A 24,791-nucleotide genomic window follows, 5' to 3' on the forward strand; every position below is an offset into this window, starting at 1 on the left:
CTGTTTATACAGTTGTCTCATCATCTGCACACATAAAGCTCATTGCTTATCCAGGTTTTCATTTGGAATTTCATTCCTTTCATACGCGTGACTCAAACTGTTCTTACATCACATGTCCATTTTCTGAGCAGTGCCACTGACCTAACATCTGACTATATGAGTTTTTGTTGTTGTTGTTTGTTTGTTTGTTTTTAGAACTATACATTCGGCATAGGTAATCAATAATCAAACGAGAAAGAAGAGTGCCATTACCCTGAGCGAATTATTCAATTATAGTCCTTTGGAAAGAAGCGAATGATTTCATGAGGTAGCTATTCATTAAATAGTGATTTGTCATTAAATACATACAGCACCTTTAAGAAAACAACAGTGGATTTAATATCAGAATGTACCATCTAATGTTAAAACATGTTTTTATTGTAACAGTCTCCTTTTAAATGCTTTGGTCAGTTCAAGAATAATGTTTGCAATTTTATATGATTTATCTGAAAGAATAAAAGGAACAGTCTCATGACTGTTCTTGTATTGTTCAGCTGGTCGAGGTCGATAGGGGATTTTAAAAAGTAGGAATTAGTCATAAGTAATTCATTACTATCTAGAAAGAGTATTAGTAGGCCTACAGTAATGTAAGTACATGTTTGAAGATGTAATTAGTATCTATTAACTTTTTTTTTTAAGAGTAACTTACCCAACACTGCTATTAGTGTTATATTATTCTAATTAAACATTTATTAAAGAATTTGCCATAAAAGATAAAAAAAAAAAAAAAAAAAATCAGAAAAATCACCAAAATTTACAGACAACATATATATATATATTTTTTTTGTGGATCTGTTAGGTTTTAATAAATAAATCTAGGAAAAAATAAATTTTTAATTGTCATTTTTAATAAAAATGTTTCAGAAAGTGTTTTGAAGAGTACTGAAGCCATTATCAGCACACAGTAAAGCACTGCAGCAGCAGAATATTTTTCTAAATTACAGTTGCCTTGAACTTCTTTTTATTTTCAGTGCCACTGAGCAAAGTACATGCAGAAAGGGCATATTGTAAGTGACAAAATCACATTTTGCTTAAGTGCTGCTAAAATAGGTCAAAAAGATCTAACTTCTTACACTTAGGATATAACGTTCATGTAATTCATATACAACAGTTGTTTCAAAATAATAATATACACTACAATGGTGCATGAAATATTACTTCTTAAAGTACATTGCTTTCATAATTACTACTCTTTTTTTAAAAGTGTGCTTTAAATGCCTTTTAATGCACTTCTCACAAGTGAGGAACAAGAAGGCACAGTGGAATATTTAATTGAAATGGCACATTATTTGAGGAAATAAATAATATGCATATTCCAGAGCAGTGATACATCTTACATCAATATTACCATGCAGAGCTGTAAGCAATTAAATCAACAACATCAATAATCTTTTTTTTTTTTTTTTTGCATTTGATTAAATGATTGATTGATTAAAAGCAGCTTAATCAGTATTAACAGATGATACAACAAAAAGCATGTTAAGTATTATAGCATAACAAAATTTGCATGAGTAATACCTTTCGACCAACAGAGTATCAGTTTAAAATGATCATTACAAACAAGAACATCAGTCTCACATCTAAAGCATAAATGTAGTCAAGGCTAAAGGTTACAGCCAATGAACACAAGAACAGCACAGCTATGAGCAAAAGCTGTAGCAACACTTGCTTTGTTCTTTAAAGGCACATAAACCTGCATATGCATAATGCTACACGACACTGCATATCTGCATGTTTGAGGAGAACAATGAGATTCCATGCTTCTTGTGTCTTGTTCATTGAGCCCCCCCCCCCCCCCACCCCTTCTTAGAAATACAGGGTCCAGCTGTGAAGAAATACAACCAAGCTGTCAAATATTCACAAATTCGTCACTCTAAAATGATTCAGTAACATCTGAACCGACACATGGAAGGAATGCCTTCGCATATTTAGTATTTAAAAATCATATTACAATATTCATAAGCAAATAAAGAGGTAAAGAGAGTCCACCATGGCTTTTTTTAGTCCTTAAAGTTTTAGAGCATAAATAATCAAGCACATTTAGAGCACTGTTACTGTATAAGCTGACAACAAGTCCACCATTTCCAACAGTATTTCATCACTATGAATATTACATTTAAAATCAGGAATATATATATATATATATATATATATTCAGAAGTGCTTTTCTGATGGCTCATCTTCAGTTAGCACACACACAAATAAGTTCAGGACATTTAAGCACTTATTAAAACATTTCAAATGCACAGTTACTATTTATATTTCTGTATTATTCACTTATTAGTTTAACACATGATCATTTGTTGAGTTCTACGTTTACTCGTACATATATCCTGAAATGAGTTTTTATTGAAATGTGCTTTGTCTATTAATCGTAACAAGCTGCTGTATGTTTATTACTGTTATAATCAAGTACTGGATCAAAGCTCTATATTAAGCATTACATAACCAAACACTGAACTGACCTGCTTCACCATCAACTACACTCTTAAAAACACACACAAGTTCCTCAAAGAACCTATGGTAAAGCTCTTCACAACAGATGCCAATTTTAAAAAAGCACTGTTTTTTTAAGAGTGTTTCCACAAATCAGGAGGAATTTCATTTGCAACAACCATCTACCATTTCACTTTCATGGAATCTTCTTTAGTGATTCATGGAAGAAAGATAATAATGCAGAGTTTGAATAATGTAAAGGTGATTTTGGGTGAAGCATCTTGATAAAATAAGAGCCCTAAAACCAAGCACAAGAAATATGACAGACCACCAGAACAAGCTCATCAGCCTCAGCCAGTTTATGTTCAAAAACAAAAGGCCTGAAACAAGAGTCAATCATATTCAAAGTGGGCTACTGGAATGGGAGTGCATCAGACTGCAATGTGGAGACATATCGGGCTGTACAAAGGAGATGGGCAGGGTTAAACATCCAGTTCATCATCGTCCATGTGCAAATGGATTGAGGGACCCAGGAGCGGCTGGCTGGAGCAGCAGGTACTCTGAGTGTTCAGACTCTCCGTTGAGCCAGATAATCCTACAGAAATGACCAACACTGCAGTTAAAAAACGACTCTACACTAATATCAAAATAAAATCGCATGCCATATTTTAGAAACAGCTACTTTAAAGTGCAACAAATACATCAAAGCAACAATTTAATGATCGATTAAACTAGCAAAACTGGAAACTGAAGAACTTTTTGTACCATATAGGTTTGCACGGCACTGAGAATAAGAACATGGAGGAACAGCTGAGAGAAGGACACAGAGGCCTACATACCCATTACTCTTCCAAACCAATAGAGCAGGAATCAGGACCGAGAGCTGCCCAGAGCAAGAGCACGAGAGAAGGCAGGGAGGCAGGGAAAGGAATCAAGGAATAAATAGCACACAGGTTAGATAAGCTGAATGACCGAGAGCCAGAAACATAGCGTCTGTCAACTTGCAAGAGAGTAAGAACAAACAGTGCTGTTGGAGGAATGCACACATGCTCAAGACAATAATGTCTCTGTAAAGGACACACTTAAAGCATGCACAATGGGCTCTTGTGTCCAGATGTGCGCTCACCAGGGAGGGACAGGTCTCCAGGCGGGTCACTTTCAGTTTTGGTAAAGCTGCTGTGCTCACTGCTGCAGTCATTCATCACCTCTTCCTCCAAATTTAATCGATCCTCTGAATAGATTCACAAACAATAGAAACAAAACTGTAATTGCATAATAGATTCTTCTTTTGTTGGTAAAATTTCTTATATTAATGCATACAGGACACTAGCAGTTTCTGGATCCCCAAACATCAACCCAACTCCTCCACCAGCTATCAATTCAATACTAACATCCACACCGTTTCATCAGCTTGGGGTTATTAATACATCAGTTCAGTGAGGACACATTAATTTGATCAAAAGTGACAGTACAGACATTCAAAATGTTTCTTTCTTTCTTTCTTTTCTTTTAAACGCCATACCAGCTTCTAAGGCTATACTCATGGCGAGAATAAAGTGCAATCAATCAAAGGAAGACTAGAAAAGATGTTTAACATTTATTTCCTCTAGAAATCTTAGGACCATGTTCGGATTCACTTGATTAAAAATTTTTCCAAAAGTATCAACGGAATAAAAACAGGTTTCTCACAGGGGCAGATGTAATACAATCTAGAAGGATATGTTTAATGGACAATTAATTCTGACAAAATGAACATATTGGAGGATTTTCTCCTAAGAGTAAAAAATTTATGTGTAATTTTTGAATGTCCTATTCTGCATCGTGTATAGATGACTTGATTCCAACGATTCTCAAAACAGAGGTTAAGTTTTTTCTTCACATCCGGATTTATTTCATAGCAACTTATTATTTAGACATTGATCCCATTCTGATTGCCATTTATTTCTGATGTATTCATTTATCGTTTGTTTTAAGTCTGTAAAAGGTATAAAACTATTTACTTCAAAATGTTTCAAAAGATTTCCATTTCAAATAAATGCTGTTCTTTTGAGCTTTCTATTCATCAAAAAATCCTAAAACAAAAAAATCATGGTATCTGCAAAAATATTTAAGCAGGGCTATTATAGTTAACAATCTAAACACATAAAAAACATTTTTGTTACTTGAGATCAATTAAACTTGAAATAAAATAAATTTAATTTTAAAAAAAATCAGCAAGAGTGAATCAGCATATCTGAATGATTTCTGAAGGGTCATGTGACACTGAAGACTGAAATGAGGCTAAAAATTCAGCTTTGCAACACAGGAATAAATTACATCTTAAAATATAATAAAACCAGAAAACATTATTTCTAATTATAAATATAGTTCACAACATTACTATTTTTGGATCAAATAAATGCAACATTATTGAGAATAAAATATTTAGTTAAAACCTGACCCCAAACTTTAGAACATTAACAAAAATAATAAAAATTGCTCCTATTTGGACATTTGGTAACACTTTTTATGATGCTTCATATTATGTAGCCAACTTGGCAAACAATATGACTTTAAAATGTTTGCTTCCATGTCATGCCTCATCACAAGTCCACACAGGTTCATCATTTCATCAACAGTTTCCACTAGGGCTTGCAATTTGCTTATATTGCTTAAATTCTATACAAATTTTAAAAACCACAATAATTTAAGACATTATTGATATAAAACCATTTAACACATTATTCACATTCCTATTTCTAGTGAGACAGTGATAACAGTGGAGTCCCTCACCATCTTCAGGAGACAGTGAATCAGGGGCGTCATCTCCAGCCGTACCCTGACAACACAGAGACAGAGAAAAACATGAGAAAAGTGCAAGCCCATCAAGCAGCCCATGTGTAAGATGCTATGTGGGCTGTGTTGCTGACCTCAGTGGGGGCAGGACTGCTGGACAGCAGCATGTGAGCTTGTGCATCAGACATCTCTGACAGTTTTTCTTCATCCTCCTCCTGAATGGGTGACGATGGAGAGCGTAGAGTGCTGCAAACACACTGACTGTCAGGACTAGCAATGATGCACTAATTAAGTCTACTAGTACAAACACTATTCAGTGATTGTGCCTTTGTTATCCTTATCTAGGAAACAATATGATCTCTTTTATATTTCATCTCACTATTAAAATGAAATGCACTGGGTGGCGCTGTGGACATGTGACACTGATTTGATGAGCAGTGATGAAGTAGGTTTAGATTCTGATCTGTATATTCAGATATTGTTAGTGACCGCGCCCCACAGGAAGGGGATCTGTCTATCCTGGAAAGAGAACACAAGCTGCTATAAAAAAAAAAAAGACAAAAAAAGTGGACACTCATCAGAAAGGTGGCTCTGCCTTGCAACCTTTTGTGCCATGAGGGCACATTTTTTCCACAGCAGACCCTGTGATTACCAGGATGAAACTTTCACCACTTTTTTTTATTATCAACGTGAAAAAATAAAAATGCAATCGCTTTTATAGACACTGGTTTTGTGTTTTATGTACTTTATCCTAATTATGGGCATCTACTTCTCCACTCTGTCAGTTTTTTTATGGTTACTTTTAAAATGTTGATGTGTTTATTAATATAGAAACAAATTTATAATTCAGTTATTTATTTGACAATTTTATTATTTTACTTGACTAATTTCTTTGTCATGTCATCAGTCAGTCGATCTTTTAAACTGTGTTAGAACTCTCAATGAAATTAATTGAAATGTCCACTTCAACAGTCATGACCAAAAGTTTTGTCAGTGACAGAAATTTTGTGTTTTCCAATGTTTGCTACTTAAGCTGTTGTGGTGTTCATTCATATTGTATCTAGATTAATGTGTAGAGTGATCAGATGCATTTTAAATAATTGCTAAAAGCTTCATTGGCCAAAAAATTACCTCCAAAGAAACACGTGCAGCCATCATCGCTTTGCATCATAATGGTGTCACATGCAAGAAAATTGCTACAAAGAATATTGCACCTGAAAGAACCATTTACTGGATCATCAAGAACTTCAAGAAGAGAGGTTCGTCTGCAGTGAAGAAGTCTTCAGGACGTCCCAGAGTGTCCAGCAAGTGCCAGGACCGTCTCCTGAGGAGTCAGCTACTGAATCGTGTCTCCAGCAGTACAGAGCTTGCTCAGGAATCACAGCAGGATGGTGTGAGAGCATCTGCACGCACTGTGAGGCCAAGACTTCTGGACAATGGCCTGGTGTCAAGAAGGGCAGCAAAGAAGCCACTTCTCTCCAAAAAAAAGTCAAGGACAGACTGAAATTCTGCAGGAAGTACAAGGATATGACAGCAGAAGACTCGTGCAAAGTTATTTTCTCTGATGAAGCTCCCTTCCGACTGTTTGGGACGTCTGGAAAATTGATTGTTCGGAGAAGAAAAGGTGAACGCTATCATGAGTTCTGTGTTGTGCCAGCAGTGAAGCATCCTGAGACCATCCATGTGAGGGGTTGTTTTTCAACCAAGGGTGTGGGCTCCCTCATAATTCTGCCAAAAACACTGCCAGGAATAAAGAATTGTATCAAAACGTCCTGCAAGAGAGACTTTTTCCAACAATCCATGTGCAGTTTGGTGATGATCCGTGCATTTTCCAGCATGATGGAGCACCATGTCACAAAGCAAGAGTGTTAAAGAAGTGGTTCGAAGATCATTACATTGAGATTTTGGATCTGTGGCCAGGCAACTCCCCGGATCTCAATCCCACAGAGAACCTGTGGTCAGTCCTCAAAAGGCGAGAGACAAGCAGAAGCCCACAAATTGTGATCAACTCCAAGAACTAATAAGGCAAGAATGGATTGCCATCAGTCAGGATTTGGCCCAGAATCTAATATCCAGCATGCCAGAGCGAATTGCAGAGGTTATAAAGAACAAGGGTCAACACTGTAAATATTGACTAATATATATTTTTTTGCCAATAAAAGCCTTTAAAACTTATGATATGCTTATCATTGTTTTTCAGTATACCATAGAAATGTGGAAAAATAATCTACAAATACAGAAGCCACAAACTTTGCAAAACACAAAATTTATGTCACTGCTAAAACTTTTTGCCATGACTGTAGTTAAAACAGGAAGACAGACAATGAGTCAACAAATGCATGCTTCCTGAGATACTGAGCATATTTTCCTTATTGCCACAATGTCAACAGGATGTACTGAATAGGTCAAGCCGAGTCATTTATTCTGATTTATGGAAAGAAGAAGCTTATGACCTCTTGCTCTGACAATGCGGGAATGTTCAGCTCGAGTGGCCATAGGCCAGCTATTATTACACAGTAATGAGAATTTATTTACCAAACACTTGAGATCAGCCAAAAGCAACATTTCATTTTTGAAAGTAATGTTGCAAAGTCTGTTGCAAGTGCTATTTTTATTCCTGTGTTAAAGTGCCCCGATTATGGATTTTTGAAAATTACCTTTCATGCAGGGTGTAACACAGCTCTAAGTGAATTAAAATATCCTGCAAAGTTTTAAATCTGAAAGCGCACCGTGTATAAAGTTTGTGTCTCAAAAAAAGAGTTCTCTCTGATTTGTTTGAAACCAGTCGTTTTTAAAAAATGAATCCCAAGCTGTTTCATGTTGTCAACATGAAATATTAGCATACTGCCCGCCCACTTGTTGGTCTTTTGGTGTTGGTCTGAATGAAAATGCAAATTCATTCTTTGCCACTAGGTACCACTTTTGGAGCAGTAAAAAACTGTTTCCCCAGTAAAACTGTACAACAAAGCAGCTCACAAGGCATTACAGGCATGATGAAATAAAAATGAGACGAATCGGACCGCAGATAAGCGTCACGCAAAGGAGGGGTTTGGAAAAATGAATCGAGTGACTCATTTGGGAGTCGTTGCGCAAATAAGGTAAAAAATAAATGCATATTAGTGTTTTTTGACCTTGCACGCATATCAACCTGTTGTTGGAGATTCCCAAAACCAAAATATGAACCTTTCATAACCCATAATAGGGGCACTATTATATATTTCCTGTTTCCTAGTAAAACATCTGTGCAGTGCAGAATGAGATCAAAGGGAAAGAGAAACTTGACTTGTTCACATTACTGTTTTTAAAAGGTAAGAAATGAATACATCCTACTCAGCAAGGATGTATTAAATTAATCAAGCGATAGTAAGGAAATTTATAATGTTGCAAAATATTTATTTTCAAAATAAATACTGTTCTTTTGATCAAAAGAATCCAGAAAAAAAAAATCATGGTTTCCACAAAGGCAGAAGCGAATCAAAACAATCATTTCTGTAGGATCATGTGACACTGAAGACTTCAGCATCATTACTGCAAACTCAGCTTTGCAGGAATAAATTACATTTTTAAATGTATTACATTTTAAAATTTACAGATTTTTCTGTATTTTTTGACCAAATAAAAGCAGACTTGGTGAGCATTAGAGAATTCTTTCAAAAACATTTAAAAAAATCTTACCGATCCCAAACGTTTGAATGGTAGTGTACATATCCACACAATGTTGTTAGGCCCAATTGCTTGTTTGGGTCAGTATCCAAAAACAAACATGCAGTGGGTCAGGTTTACCTGTCCGGTGACTTGCTGACTTTGCTCTTCTGTCCGCCGCTGTCTCCAGAGTGGTCAGGTGAGCTGAGCTGCCTGCTCTCTCCACTCAGGCTCCCAGAGAAGTTGATCTCGTCATACAGAGGTGCAGACGGAAGGCCAGGGGACACGGCACCAAGACCATTCAAAGCCTCCAGCAGCGAGATGGGCTCAAACCCAGGGGGAACAGAGTCTGAGCTCTGAGGAAAGAGATAAAACAATAAGAATCAGAGAGTGATGCCGTGTTGTTTTGTATAGAGACAACACAGATGGATATGTGTCATACTGAGTGCTCATCATGATCCATGCTCTGAGCCAGCACCGGGCTGAAGGAAACAGGAGAAAGCGCTCCAGGCTTCTTTCTTACAGCTCGAATCTGAAGAAGAGCTCGAAACGCTGGAGACAGACAAAAAAGACATTTCAAAATTTGTTGACATGATTTTTGGGATGCTACTCAAATGATACACAACCATGGGACTGTTAAACTGATAGTTCACCCAAAAATAAAAATCATGTCATGTTTCCTTCAGTGTAACAGAAAAGAATATATTTTGAAGAATGTGGGTAATGAAAGTGTTTCAGTTCCCACTGACTTAGCTGGAAGTCAATAGGAACTGAAACCGTTTTGTTATCAGCATTCTTCAAAATATCTTCTTTTGTGTTCCAAAGAAGTGAATGACGACAGAATTTTCATTTTTAGGTGTGCTATCCCTTTAACTAGTGGTCAAACGATATTGTTTTTTTGACAGCCGATGGCTATGCCGATATCTTGGAAAGATAAGATTTTTTAAAAGTTATTATTATTAAGAAATTTGAAATCATTTCACAATGGATTAAAAAAGAAATGTGTAAAATAAACATACTTTAGATGACAAAGTATTTTTCACAATTAAATAAATATTTAATAAAATTATAGTTAAAAAAGAAGTAAAGTATTAGACAGAACTGTTAACAACGACAGTAAACAAGAGGGAGAATGTGAGCACTGTGTGCTCAGGCGCTGCTGCTCTCAGCGACGCCAAAATAAAAGTCTGGCGCACAGTCAAAATAAAAGTCTCGTACACATCAGCCAAGCAGAAAAACTTATCGCTAATGCCGATATTTGAAAAATGCCAAATATCGGCCGATATATCGGTCGACCACTACCTTTAACAGCAGTTACATACGCAGTCGGCAGATCGGGCAGTTGTTGGCCTGGTAGCGCAGAGTATCAGCGCAGGAGTTACACAGACACAAGTGCCTACAGGGCAAAATCAGAGTGTCCCGCAGATCTGAAAGACACACCACACACTCGTTGCTGTTGTCACTGTTCTCATCATCAGATGGCTGGGGAGAAAAATCACAATGAGATTTTCCATTATTACAGGAACCTATATAAATTAGTGCTGTCAAATGATTAATGGCATCCAAAATAAAAGTTTTTGTTACCATAATATATGCGTGTGTACTGTGTGTATATTTTTATTATGTATCTATAAATACACACACATACAGCATATATTTTGAAAATATTTACATGTATATATATTTAATATATAAACCTAACATATTTTTCTGAAATATATACATGCATGTGTATGTATTTATATATACATAATAAATATACACAGTAGACATGCATATATTACGTAAACAAAAACTTTTAATTTGGATGCGATTAATCGTTTGAAGCACTAATACAAATATATAGAAAATGTAATGAACTTCAATAATCATCTTTTCACCTTTGTCTCTTGATTGTTCTTGTTCTCAATTCCATAAATCTCCTGTAACAAGTAGCTGACACGGTCCACCTATGGTGTACAAGCAGATATTTAGGGGAAAAAAATATTATGTACACATTACCATCTCTACTTGGTACTTGGTAGAGTAATGCTCTAAACAGGACAATATGGGAATTAAGACTCACTATTTGTTTCTGTTTCAATGGTTTGACTGAGAAACTGCCATCAACATGCTGTAAATGTAAAAAAAAATACATGATACACAAATACACAACTGCTTACAAATAAGCATTTCAGAAAGTGTGCATATGACATCAAATTCAACTCACTCTTTCAAATGCTGCCAGCAGTACATGGGCATGTCCCAAACAATCTGAAATAAAAAATAAAATAAAAATAAATGCAGATTCATGACACCACTAATCAAACACACTGAATGGTTATCTTTTGAAATATATTCAGGAAACACTGCGCTTTATAGACACAACATGTTCAAGTGTTGAGCAATAAATCACATGCCTTCCAAGCAGCAAAAAGCCAGTGTAGTGTGTCAAGAGATTTATTGACATTTCTGATGTGACAAAGTGTTAGAGCAAATCATTTAATCTTTTATATTCTTTTCTTCTATAATGAAGTCCTGACAACATACCATCTCCTTCATCAACCACAGCCTGAATCACCATGGGAAAAACACCTCTGTCTAAATCAAAGTTGAGCTTTAAAAAAAAAAAAAAAAAAGAGAGAGAGAAATGCATAACTGAGGTCAAATAATTGACATTTTCCGAAGTAAGGTCTTTTTCATTTTACTGGATTTGCTTGATCTTGCCTTTCATTATGTGCAAACTATTAATGCAGTGAGGTTAAATCAATATCTTAGAAGCCAGTGTGGATTTAACCATCAGAGGAGAGTGACAGCACTGAGCTAGACTGAAGATACTTACATCATCTTCCTTCCATTCAGAGAAATCGATCTTGAAGGATGGAAGGGTAAACTGCTGGCTAACCCCTCTTTTGTAATATACGGTTTCTGAGACCAGGGCAGGGGTTTTTGGGTTGTATTAAGAAGAAAAATATACTGTAAGTGCACAAATATCATAGAAACATTTTCATAATAATGCCATTCAGGTACTTCAGATTATAATAATTACATTTACAGAGATTTTCCATATTTTAATGTATATTCTCTTTGGCTCAGGGGCTCCAGTGACTGATTGCAATTAATAAGCTTTTGCACATGCACAGCTTTACAAATGAACTTTTAAAGCAGAAGAAGAACAATTGCACAACAGAGTTACTCAAAGGATTATGTAATCTCTCTTTACAAACTGCTATTCTTACACTAAAAACAAGTTTTTATATCCTCAGCATTATAGAACAGACAATTACTTACAAATAAAACAATATGAACTTTAATAATACACAATTACTTTAACACTGATGATAAACTGCAATAGGATCAATGAATGATGATACTGTTCTTTTGTAAACAACAACATTGACTTAAAATGAATAATGGGGATTTTCACATTAGAATAAAGTCTATTTTGTAAATGCTTGTTACAGATCATATTGTAAACAACTAATCCAACCATATGTTCGCTTTTTGATTTTTAACCTTGTAATGTTTAATTAAAATGTCATTACTAAATCTTATAGTAAAAAGGAACTTTCCGATTATTTAATGCACTTAAACCCAGGCTTGCAAGCTCACATTTAATAGCCACATCTTAAAATCTGATCAAACAATCAATCACAAATCAAAACGCACCAACATTTTTTCTTTGTATAATTAGTTACACTCAAACATGCATCACAGTATGAAAAAAAAAGACTGTTGATACTTTAATTTTAAAACATTAAACGTGTAACTGTCCTTACATTGCCATCCCATTGGAGAATTCCTCAAAAGCCTGACAGTAGATAGTGATGGCCACTCGTGCATCAGAGTCAAAGGTGAACTCCACTCCATATAAGGCCCTTGGTTTTGCACCTTCATCATCAGTAGGACTATCAGCATCATCTTTATACCTACAAATTGACAATCAAAATGTAACATTACTTAAAAGTAAATGCATCAATAACAGAATTAAAGAGACTACATACAGCACCAACTGAGATCATTTGTTCTCAAGATATGATTGATTATATTTCATATAGCAATCCTGAATCAGTACCTGACCAATCGTAACGAGTCTTTTCTGATATTGACGAGACTTCTCAATGTCTTGACTGGCTCATGGGGTGCTGGAGTAACATAGGGAAACTGTGGCAGGTAACGCAAAAATACAATACGAAATAAAGGAAACCATTAATATTAACATTTATCAGATGCTTTTATCTAAAGCCAACACAAGTTTATCTTTTTGAATTCATCAAAAAGAGACAACGACAGTGGAAACACCTCAAAACTCAGATGTACCTGCACTGGACGGTTACCGAGAAAGTTGAGATCCATGTTTTCTCCAAAAAGGTAACCCTCAGGATGAGGAGTGTCAAACTTCTCTCCTCCCATGAAAAAATGGCTGGCAAAATAGTTTCCTTGGGGAAAGAAAACAGTAATTATATAATCTGACACCTATGTATAAACAGGGGTGTTACTTTCAGTGAAGGCATCCTTTGTGATCGTTTACACTGGCATTGATTTGTACGTAGTGATCCTTTTCCATACGGATTTTTAACTACATCATTATTAGATTGATTTCATGAGCTCAGATAAGCTCCCATTAATCTATTGGAGATAAGTGCTCACAAGACAAGAGCACATAAACGTCGCCTTGCATCACCAGTCAGTCTTACCTGATTTTGGAGGATATCTGTATGCAGAATTGGCCTGGATGTCGATGTCTTCAACACCAGCGATTCTTCGACTGAGAATTGAACCCATTTCTCCAACACAGTCCGCTCAGAGCAAAATAACGTTAGCGGTTATTAGATGTGCACAACAGTCAGCTAACCAGCTAACCTTAGCCGCGTAATAACAGAAACGGCTCCGAACCGACAAAGCGTTCAAATTAACATGACACGTGTTTGATCGGCATTTCTGTTCTTCTGAGTCGGATCAGATGTGTCTCGTACAGTCGTATTTATGTGATGTTCAGCTCAGTCAGCTGGTTCAGGCTTGACACACTGGCTAACTGACTAGCAAGCCAGACCCTAGCTAGTTTGTTCGCCTGTCACGACACCTACTACAACAAGATGCGAACGGGCACAAAACACACAAAAGTGAATCATAAAAGGCGAGATAAAAGACCTGCAGATAATTCTGTCGCTGGTGTTTCCTCTAAAATATAACAGCCGCGTTCTTCGTGAGAACACAACACAGGGAAATCGCTGTTGCGAGGCGACCCCGAGAGGGTTGTAGAATATCGCCACGTGATTGGCTGAGCTCGTCACGAGAAGCGTATGCTCGTCCAATCAAAAGAGCTCAAGCTTCCGCGATTGGCTGAGCTGGCCATGAGAGGTCTGTTGTCATCTGATCGAGAGAACACAAGCTTCATTTGTCATCTCACTCTAGACAGTAATATATTTTTGGAAGCCTAAATATCTGTAATATCTATAAATATGCACTCTCTATTCTTTTTTTATTCTAACTGATTGTTTTCTTTTTAATTATTATAAACAATTACCCTCTAACACCAGCATTCTCTATTCTTTTTCTATTTTATTATTATTATTATTATTATTATTATTATTATTATTATTAAAAAAAGACACTCTAACACTGGCGTTCCATATTCTTTTTCTATATATATATATATATATATATATATATATATATTATATATATATCTCTATTTTTTTTTTTTTTTTTTTTTTTTAAAAGACCCTCTAACACTGGCGTCCCATGTTCTTTTTCGATTCTATCAACTTGTTTTCTTTTAAAATATTAAAAAAATCCACAATGACTGCTCCTGGCAGCAGTGATGCATTGCTTACAGTTTATATTAAAATGGCAATATTTATGAAATGAAGGGACATTTCCTTGTTCAGTGGTCAAAATATAATTGAAATCACATTTGTTATTACCGGTATCTATGAATAAAAAAACGGGGGACAACACATTTTTGTATGATGATGGTTTTACTATTATTTATTATTATTATTATTATTATTATTTGTAATTCAGGGTTTTTTTATTTTAAAAATAGCATATATGTTGCAATAAACAAGAAAATGTATCTAACAGCTATTACCTCCTCCCCCAACCCACCACACATCAAGAGTTTAAAAATAAATAAAATTATTATTATTATTATGTCTGACCCTAACTGATTGTAATATAGGCCTACTATTCACCAAAAATCATTTCATTTTCACAAATCGTGAATATACAGTAATTACAACTTTAACTTTTTCAGTGTTATTTTATGTTTGTGATCTTTGGACATGGATGTACTATTTCAAGTTAGAGATTATTTAGCATTTGAAGGCTCATTCTGAGCACAATCTATGTGCTTTCTTCAAATATAACTCTTCCAAGTGTAATTGTTTACTTAGCCTATTTATACCCACGTTTCTAATGCTATTTTTGAATATATAGACACATTTATGTCATTTAAGGCAAGTAACATGGCCATTAAGAAAGGTATTACCAAACAACTTAACAATATTACACATGAGCATGCCAAAAACTCTTTATTTGATCTGAGGACAAAATGCAAAATTTAACTTATTATAGGCCTGACAATGGATGTGGTGAAGAATGCAGAAAAGATGAAAACTAATGATAAATCCCAGTAGTGGTGAGACCTTGATGTAAAGTCAGCTTGTAAGAATTGAACATAAATTTCATATGCGTGGAAACCATATGTCAAAGGGGTCTTATCATGCAATTTCAAGTTCTCCTTTCTCTTTGGAGTGTTACAAGCTCTTGGTGCATAAAGAAGACATGTAAAGTTGCAAAGACTAAAGTCTCAAACCCAAAGAGATATTCTTTGTCAACTCTAAACAGGCTCTCATGTCTTGACTACAAATCCCAGAGTTCCTCTCTGACGCAGATGTCCATCAGTCGGGGCTAAGTGGGACGGCTCAACTGAACTCACAACATTTTTTTTGTTTTTGTTTCCAGTCGACAAGTTGATGTTTGAGTGCGGCGTTTTTGAAAAACTGCAAGCTGAAGCTTTGAAACTGACGAAATCCCACAGGTCTCTGAACTAAATATGGACGAGCTAAGGCATCAAGTAATGATAAATCAGTTTGTTCTTACAGCCGGATGTGCAGCGGATCAAGCAAAGCGGCTTCTACAAGCTTCACACTGGCAGTTTGAGGTATGTTTGTATGTTTGTTTGTTAAGGGAACATCAAACTGAACGTCTTGTGGCACAGCAAAAAAAATAGCACAAATCACTATTATACACTTTTAGTTTATTTATATACATATATATAGACATAATTTATGATCATGCGAGACAAACACCAGACAGCAATCAATCTATACTGATACAGTCTTATAAACAAGACAATGAAGCACATAATAAATCATTTTAAACGGGGTTAAAAAAAAAATCGGCTTCTATAAGCTGATAGGCTTCTATATCGGTCTATAAAGTTATTTTTAATGTTATATTGAAAGCCCTCCAATAAACATTTGCATACTTCCTCTAGTATTTCTGAATTAACGTACTAATAACTCTTTTATTATGGTGTTGCAGACTGCTCTCAGTACATTTTTCCAAGAGGCTAATATTCCTTACAGCCATCAAATGGTGAGTATGATTTTTTTTTTTTTTATTCCGTAGTTTATTGGGTTTTTCATATCTGTTATTATGACTTCCGCCATGTTGAAACCACGAGTCAGACAAAAATAAACACAGGCTGACATGTTTCTAGCGAAGGCTACATTTATGTCATTTAAAATGCGCAACTTTGTAGTTTAAGCACCTATAGTCTCCCGTGGGTAGTTGATTCAATACGTTGATATTTAATATGATACAATAATCTGGACTCATGGGACTTGCGTTTTTGCAAACGTGTCCAAAGTCGTGGGGGAGGGCGATTCCAGGAAAAAGAGAGAACGCGCTCGACTTGGCACTAAAACAATAAGATCGGTACGATAGGAACGCGGTGTAGCATGTTCAAAACCTCACTGGCTTTAATACCCACATGTTAATTTTTTTTAGCAGATATTTGAAATGAAAGGAAGTTGTTTGGAGTTACTCAGAAGTAGTAATACTACCGGTCACATGCAAAGCGAATCAAATTTAGTTAACCCCTCGGAAAGCACCTCATTTGCTTCTCACTTACAAATGCACATACTAGTTTTTTGCAAAGTAAGAAAGTTTACCTCATGAAATGAGCATCGCTTAGATGATGCAATATTTAAATGAGGTACAGTACACCCACACGAGACTTGTGGACTCATATCAGTATTTTAGAAAAGGCTATTTTATTCTTCAGGGCGCTGCTGTGGTGAAGTCACGAGCGCCACGCGATTGACTGCGTTTATAATTACTAACATGTGTAATTAATGCATTTCATTCATATATTGTCAGTGTCTTACAGTACATCTAAGCAAAGAATATGCCAAATAAAAAAACAACAACAATCAAATCAGATTCTGATTATAGTAAAAATTAGGAGAAAGGTAATGTATGATGTAATTTTTGGTGAACATGGGCGTGTATATATTTGCTTAAATGTTTGGGCCCCTGAGAGCGTGAGAAGACGGGTGATTTATACTGCAAGAATGATGTGTGTGTGACTTTGACAGGAAAGCAGAGACGAGTTACACTTTCGAATGACAGAGTATTGTTTGAGCTCTTCTCGAGAAAAGCCTTTATGCTCATGCAGCTTTCAGTTTCAAACTAAGTCTCATTATTATTCTCATAGTTAAACAGTAAGGATGTCCCAGGGTGTGTGAGGGGTGTTCGCTGCAGTTGATAGAACTTGATAGAACTTTGATCCGCTGAAAGAATATAATGATATACTTGTGATTTACAAAATATTTTATCAGACATGGCTACTTTTAAATTACTGTCAATGGACAAATCAGATCTTTGCCTGTGTATTGGTATAGTTTTAAAATTTTAATTTTAATATAATATAATTTTAATTTTATAATTTTGCCATCTACAGAAACTAAACCAATCCCTAATGAGTATTTATAAAAGCCCTCAGAGCTGCTGAGTGTAATAACTGCTTAAAATGGATTTAACAATCAACTTTTTACATAACTATTTACAAAACAGATGTTCTTGACTTGAGAAATTAATGAAATGATTTTATCATTTTTATTTTATTGTGGCATGATATGACAAAACTAGTCCAGGTATTCAGGAAATCAGTTGCCCGAGAGAATCAGTTATAGAACTGATCAAAACGTAAGATTTTATTATTCTTTTAAATATATTTGAAAGTCTCTTATGTTCACCCAGGCATTATTTAAACACAATAGAGTAAAATCGGTAATATTAAACATTTTATTACAATTCAAAATGGCTGTCAGTATATTTTAAAGTTTTATATATTCCCGTGATGCAAAGCTGAATTTTCTGCATCAGTCTTCCGTGTCTTATAATCCTTCAGAAATCATTCTAATATGATGAATTTGTGATCAAGAAACATTTGTACTATTATCATTGATAAAACAGTTGTGCTGCTTAATAATTTTGAGGCATTTTCAAACAGAAATCTTTTGTAACATTATAAATGTTTTTACTGTCACTTTGGATCAGTTTAACACAGCCTTGCTGAATAAAAGTAATAATGTATACAGTTTAGCATTCATTATGAAACAATATTTGAATACAGTGTTGCGACTGACCAATCGTATATAAAATACAGGTCTTAGATTCATTAAATTCTAATTTGTTTTGAACAACAGAAGCACAATATGTCACAAAAGTTTTTCACTGATTATCTTCCTAAAGCTGGCCTCTGAACGACTAAATGTTGCTATAGTAACATTTGTGTTACTGCATCAGGTCTGGTGTTTATTCAGGAAAGGTGGCCAGTCATTGTATCATGTCCTGTTTGTCCAAAGGTCTACAACCTCAGTGTCTAACACATTTCAAGAACTTCCTAAATTCCTTGTTTCAGAAAGTGACTCTGTTGCTGGAATTCTGCAAATTCTCCATTCAGTGTACATGGTTGTAAAAAAACTGCTTTGTGAAACTGAGGGTTGTGGGTTAAACCCGTGCCAGATTTAAATTGCTTCTCTCTTTGTTTCCAGATGTGCACTCCAGCCAACACACCAGCGACACCCCCCAACTTCCCAGATGCCCTAGCCATGTTCTCTCGTCTTAAAGCCTCCGAGAGCTTCGGCAACAGCAGTCCCATCGCTTCTATGGCCACGTCACCAGTTCCTCACACCAACTGGGCCATGAGCCCTCCGGCAACCCCTGGTCACCAGGGGCGATGGACTCCGGGTCAGCTCATGCCCCAAGCACCCTCACCAGGCTGGCCGGCAGCAGTGACTCAGCAAGCCTCTGCTGAGCATGCTAGTATCATCATGGAGGCCGAGAGATAGAGACTGCTTTAACTAGCCATCACACCTTACAGGAAGAGGAGGATGGACCTTCCTCTTGAAGACTTCGGCAGTTGTGGAGGTAAAACAGTGCGGCGAGAGCGCTGGGTTGCAGTGAACGGTGCTGGAACAGAGTGTGGCCTCTTCTCTGGGGTCACAGGAGATCTGGGACTCTTTTTAAATTGCTTTTCTTTTGGCGACTAACCAAAAAAGATGGACAGAATGAATAGCATATTCACAGAAAACCTCAGACAAATGAATGTGTTACTGAATATTGTCAGTTCTCAACTAATGGTGAATACTCTATTTTGCACTGTGTACTAAACCGCTGCAGTGGAACTAATAGTTACTCACCGTCATGTCATTTTGAACCTATTCACTTTCATTTTATGGACAAAATACATCTTCAAAATATCTTCTTTAATGTTCCACAGAGGAAAGAAAGTCATACAGGTTTGGAAGGACATGAGGGTGAGTAAACGATGACGGACTGTCTCTTTAATCAACAGGTTTACTGCAGAAAACACATGATCTTTTGGACTGACCTGTAATTTTTAACAACTTTATGACTTTGTAATTAACTATATTGGCATTTTATATTATAATAATGGTATAAGAAGTGTTTTATGCCCAGAACATTGGACTCTCTGGTTCTGCTCAGCACTTGGAGAACATTAGTTTTATCTCAAATCCCTATTTAAATATATTAAGCAAGAATATATTCCTCCGATTTCTTTTCACTGATCATCTTCCTGTAACTGTGTTCACACTGCCTCCACAATATTTGTGGACTATGTGATGGTTATTATTTCCTGTTTGTTGTGTTTTTAAATAAATATTGTATGTATATATTGCAAAACACTTGGTGGAGTAGTTTCTGTTTGTGTAGTAAAATATTTAAATGATTTATTTATTTATTTTTTGCTGGTCTGTTTTCCTTACAGTGTAATTAGGGTCAATGCATGCACACCTGACCTTTGTATCCTGTTATACCACGGTAAATGATTACATGGACCCATAGATCAAGCTAAAGTTACATACATTGAACATAATTACATTGATGTTGAGCTCTCATTTTTATATATTTGAGTTTAAAATATACATATATTTATTACAATATACATACAAGCATAGTTTCATAATACTACAAGTACTGTGTTGGTTTTGTGTATGATAAATGTATGATATATTTAAAGTTGGTTAGTATAATTATCTTCATAATTATAATTAGTTAATATCAAATATATATATATATATATACAGTCATGCCCAAAAATATTGGCACCCTTGGTAAATATGATCAAAGAGGGCTGTGAAAATTCATCTGCATTGTTAATCCTTTTGATCTTTTATTTAAAAAATTCACAAAAATGTATCCTTTCATTAATAAGAATTTAAAATGGGAGGAAATATCATTATGAAATAAATGTTTTTCTCAAATACTCGTTGGACACAATTAAGGGCACCCCAAGAAATTCTTATGAGTAAAATATCTCTGAAGTATATTCCCATTCATATTCACAATTTTGAGCACTCCAGGGAGATTATAAACATGAAATTATCGAGCCATGGCTTCCTGTTTCACAGAAATATAAAGAGGAGGGAAAACAAAGCCCAAATTCGCTTAATCATCCATCAGAATGGGAAAAACCAAAGAATATATTTCTGATGTGCAGCAAAATATAATTGACCTTCACAAATTAGTGAAGTGGCTTTAAGAAAAGAGCTAGAGCAGTAAAAATTTCCATTTCCACCATCAGGGCAATGATTAAGAATTTCCAACCAACAGAAAATGTTACGAAACTGCCTGGGAGAGGATGTGTGTCTATATCGTCCTAATGTGTGGTGAGAAGGAGAGTTTGAGTAGCTAAAGACTCTCCAAGGGTCACAGCTGGAGAATTGCAGAAAATAGTTGAGCCTCGGGTTCAGGAAACCTGTCAAACAGAACCTACATCAACACATGTTGTTTGGGAGGGTTACAAGAAAAATTCTCCTAGCTCATCCAAAAAGAAACTAAAGCATATCCAGTTATCAGACACAACTGGAACTTCAAATGGGACTGGCTTCTATGGTCAGATGAAAGTAAAAAATGAGCTTTTTAGCAGCAAACACTCAAGATGGGTTTGGTGAACACAGGGATAAAAAGTACCCCATGTGTACAATGAAATATACTGCTGTATTTTTGATGTTGTGGGCCTATATTTCTGCTGGAGGTCCTGGACATCTTGTTTAGACACATGGCATCATGGATTCTATCAAATACCAACAGATAAAAAAATCACTAAGTGACTGACAAAAAAAAATCACTAAGTGACTGACTCTTATAATGGGCCATGTTTGGATCTTCCAACCGGACAATAATCCAAACACAAACCTCAAAAACAACACAGAAATGGGTCACTGAGCACAAAACCAAGCTTCTGCTATGGCCATTCCAGTCCTCTGACCAGAACCCTACAGAAAATGAGTGTGGTGAACTGAAGAGAAGAAGCACCAACATGGAGCTGGGAATCTAAAGGGTCTGAAGTGATTCTGGATGAAGGAATGGTCTCTGATCTCTTGTCATGTGTTCTCTAACCTCACCAGGCATTATAGGAGAACATTTAGAGCTGTTAAACTGGCAAATGGAGTTTTCAAAAAATATTGAATAAAAGGGTGCCGTTAATTGTGGACAACGTGTATTAGAGAAAAACATTTATTTCATAATGATATTTCCCCCCATTTTAAATTCTTATTATCCAATGAAAGGATACATTTTTGTGAATTTTTTAACTAAAAGATCAAAAGGATTAACAATGCAAATTAATTTTCACAGCCTTATTTGATTATATATATATATATGTATATATGGCTCACACAAACACAACTGAGATGATGGCTGAAGCATTTTAAGTGAGATCAGCTGCTTCATCTCAGCAGGGTGAAGACCATCTGCTATTTCTGTCACTTGGCTGTGTGTGTTTGTGTGTGTATATATACACAGAGGCATAAGTGGAGCACAGCTGCAGGCTGGTCGAGCGTTATACAGAGCAAGGGTATTGATATGCCAAACCACAAACCACAGCACCGCACTTTCATTACTATATCTCTGTTTCACCCTCAGTCTGTTCCTGTGTTCATTCAGTTATTGGCATAAAAAAAACAATAAAAGATTAGTACTGTCTCTTTCTCTGCAGTCACTTTTATTGAGAGGAAAAAATATTGAAATGAATGTACTATGTTTTAGTTCAATATGTTTTTATTTAATATTAATATGGTATTAAATTATATTTATGCAATAATTATAATCAATTTATTACCACTTTTTAAACGCGCCTAAAAAAAGAAATTTCCAAATTTAGCGGTTATAAACCTTGAATGTTTTGGAGTTTAAGTCTAATCTCGGCAGATTATTGCTGTTTTGCATGCACAGCACTGTTGAAAATACTATTTTCTAATTTTGTATGAAATCAAAATATATCTAGCAGAAGCACAGTTTTTAAATCTTGAATGTTTTCAAACTTGTCTGAGAGAAAACAATGCAGTATTCCAATTTTAATTTTTTTTTCACCTCTCTTTCCATAATTATATGGCACTAGATAGAAAACAGGAAATGTTTGACTGGCAGCTGTGCGACTGATGTGTGATCAAAACCGGAGTTAAGGTCATCCATGAAGCAGGAACATAAAACATGATTTGAAACAAAACACCCAAATAATAAACGCATATTAAAACTTTTAAAACAAGTATATTCTCTTGAACATGCTTGATTGGGGCTTATGAAAGCTATTTCTGCAGACTGGGATCAAATCCAGGAGAGAGTTAACAAGAAAAATTAATAGGCTATTATGAACACAAAAACTAGGACACATGAGTCAGGTACACAATGACAAAAAAATAAGAAACAAAATAAACAAATATATCATCATATAATAAAACTATATTTGTTTATGCTATTCATGACCAGTGGAGGTCGCAAAGTGCTTGTTTGTGCGTTTTCTGTGTTGACATTTTTTTAATGTCACAGGAAACTCCCTTTTAAGACCCAAACTTTGGAGACAAAGAGTGAATTACTTGAGTAATAAGGTAGGCTGTTGCATCTTGTTCTTTGGTACATCAAACGTTTAATATAAATAAAATTATGGCAGGACATTTAAAAAAAATATATATATATAATTGGATGCCACAGCAATGGAAATTTGCTCATTGCTAGTCTGCAAAAAAGTCAACGACCTCAACATTTAGGAGTCCAATATTGTGACCTCCAGTTAACACACAGGGATTAAAAACCACGAAACTTTCATTTAGATTTCATGTATTTTGTTGTAGCCTGTGTGGTCCTTCTGTTACTCATTTTATCTTATCTTAGACCAGTGCAATCGTTTTATTTGGCTCAACAGCCTATAAACAAGATTGCTTCTGCTATATCAACGTAATTTTCCAATTAAGACAATAAAACGTCAGTGGCCGTCCTTGGGTATTTTTATGTACTCAATAGGAATAGTATTTTATGTACTCAATAGGAATAGTATTTTTTGTACTCAATAGGAATAGTATTTTTTGTACTCAATAGGAATAGTAATTTTATGTACTCAATAGAAATAGTATTTTATGTACTCAATAGGAATAGTATTTTTATGTACTCAATAGGAATAGTATTTTAATGTACTCAATAGGAATAGTATTTTTTGTACTCAATAGGAATAGTATTTTAATGTACTCAATAGGAATAGTATTTTTTGTACTCAATAGGAATAGTATTTTTTGTACTCAATAGGAATAGTAATTTTATGTACTCAGTAGAAATAGTTTTTTATGTACTCAATAGGAATAGTATTTTATGTACTCAATAGGAATAGTATTTTAATGTACTCAATAGGAATACTTCCCTGAGTGGGAAGGACCAAGTTCGGCCTCGTTTCGAAAGTGTCCTGTTCGTGGTTTCAAGTTTCAAGCTGGTCACATTTATCCCTATTAATCATTGCATCATTATTATACAGTTTAGCTTGCGGGTCTACCTCAGAAATATTAATCTGTGTTCTAACTTAGTCCATTAATGTGAACATGTGCAGTCTTGAATGTGAGGTAGTGGATGCTATGACTCACGGGGCTTTTTGCTGAGTCACGTTTATTTCCTGTGAATTGTATTTTTGTTCGTCTTAGACTTTTCTATTTTGAGAAATTGTCACACTTTAATTCAGCCTCCTCACTCTTAGTGTTATACTGTTAATGCCATGTTCACTTCTACACGTTTGACTCTGGTTGAGGTTTCAGTCCTGCTCGCTGCTCTAAACTCGTCCCTGTAGAGCGGTGTTATAGCAACACTTGCGCATATTTTGGCAGCTAAACTCTTTCAGGTCACTGTGTAAAACACTGAGCTACACAAAAAACAGATCATTTGACAAATAAGTCATAGTTTCAGTGTTTTTCTGAGGGGCAGCTCTACATGAACTAAACAAAGCAGAGGCAGATACCATTTGAGCAATTCAAATGATGTCATTTAAACAGAATTTAAGCAACTTCTTTGCATTGTACAAAATGACTAACAAATGACTTGTTTGCAAAACCTTGTCTGGG

At 35.4% G+C, this 24,791-nt stretch overlaps 2 protein-coding genes across 3 annotated transcripts; one reads left to right on the top strand and one right to left on the bottom strand.

Annotated features, from left to right (window-relative positions):
* Positions 1-1,294: 1,294 nt before the first annotated feature.
* On the bottom strand, positions 1,295-14,161 carry LOC109056928 (E3 ubiquitin-protein ligase MGRN1-like). 2 transcript variants are annotated; one of them, XM_042719719.1, is made up of 17 exons: positions 13,569-14,160; positions 13,192-13,310; positions 12,947-13,035; positions 12,651-12,800; positions 11,714-11,831; positions 11,422-11,488; positions 11,102-11,145; positions 10,958-11,005; positions 10,773-10,841; positions 10,215-10,374; positions 9,335-9,444; positions 9,034-9,248; positions 5,385-5,496; positions 5,248-5,293; positions 3,602-3,706; positions 3,315-3,358; positions 1,295-3,070 (listed from the first exon to the last, which is right to left on the bottom strand). In XM_042719719.1, the coding sequence occupies exons 1-16, from the start codon at positions 13,654-13,656 to the stop codon at positions 3,318-3,320; spliced, it is 1,581 nt and encodes a 526-aa protein (XP_042575653.1). In that variant the 5' UTR covers positions 13,657-14,160; the 3' UTR covers positions 1,295-3,070; positions 3,315-3,317. The 2 variants fall into 2 exon arrangements, with proteins under 2 accessions (XP_042575653.1, XP_042575652.1); XM_042719718.1 differs by lacking the exon at positions 3,315-3,358 and having other exon boundaries at positions 13,569-14,161.
* Positions 14,162-15,770: 1,609 nt separating this feature from the next.
* Positions 15,771-20,094, top strand: LOC109065877 (UBA-like domain-containing protein 1). The gene is made up of 3 exons (XM_042719720.1): positions 15,771-16,039; positions 16,423-16,476; positions 18,942-20,094. The coding sequence occupies exons 1-3, from the start codon at positions 15,932-15,934 to the stop codon at positions 19,236-19,238; spliced, it is 459 nt and encodes a 152-aa protein (XP_042575654.1). The 5' UTR covers positions 15,771-15,931; the 3' UTR covers positions 19,239-20,094.
* The last annotated feature ends 4,697 nt before the right edge of the window (positions 20,095-24,791 follow it).

The sequence above is a fragment of the Cyprinus carpio genome, chromosome B3, assembly GCF_018340385.1.
Source record: "Cyprinus carpio isolate SPL01 chromosome B3, ASM1834038v1, whole genome shotgun sequence".
Lineage (NCBI taxonomy): Eukaryota > Metazoa > Chordata > Actinopteri > Cypriniformes > Cyprinidae > Cyprinus > Cyprinus carpio.

What these genes read in the sequence shown, in the direction of transcription:
- LOC109065877 (XM_042719720.1), top strand. Translation starts at nt 15,932, where the DNA reads ATGGACGAGCTAAGGCATCAAGTAATGATAAATCAGTTTGTTCTTACA. An exon ending in CTTCACACTGGCAGTTTGAG is followed by an intron (nt 16,040 to 16,422) that starts GTATGTTTGTAT and finishes ATGGTGTTGCAG; the next exon opens with ACTGCTCTCAGTACATTTTT. An exon ending in TTCCTTACAGCCATCAAATG is followed by an intron (nt 16,477 to 18,941) that starts GTGAGTATGATT and finishes CTTTGTTTCCAG; the next exon opens with ATGTGCACTCCAGCCAACAC.
- LOC109056928 (XM_042719718.1), bottom strand. Translation starts at nt 13,656, where the DNA reads ATGGGTTCAATTCTCAGTCGAAGAATCGCTGGTGTTGAAGACATCGAC. An exon ending in GACTCGTTACGATTGGTCAG is followed by an intron (nt 12,801 to 12,946) that starts GTACTGATTCAG and finishes GTCAATTTGTAG; the next exon opens with GTATAAAGATGATGCTGATA. An exon ending in CATTGAAACAGAAACAAATA is followed by an intron (nt 10,842 to 10,957) that starts GTGAGTCTTAAT and finishes TGTACACCATAG; the next exon opens with GTGGACCGTGTCAGCTACTT.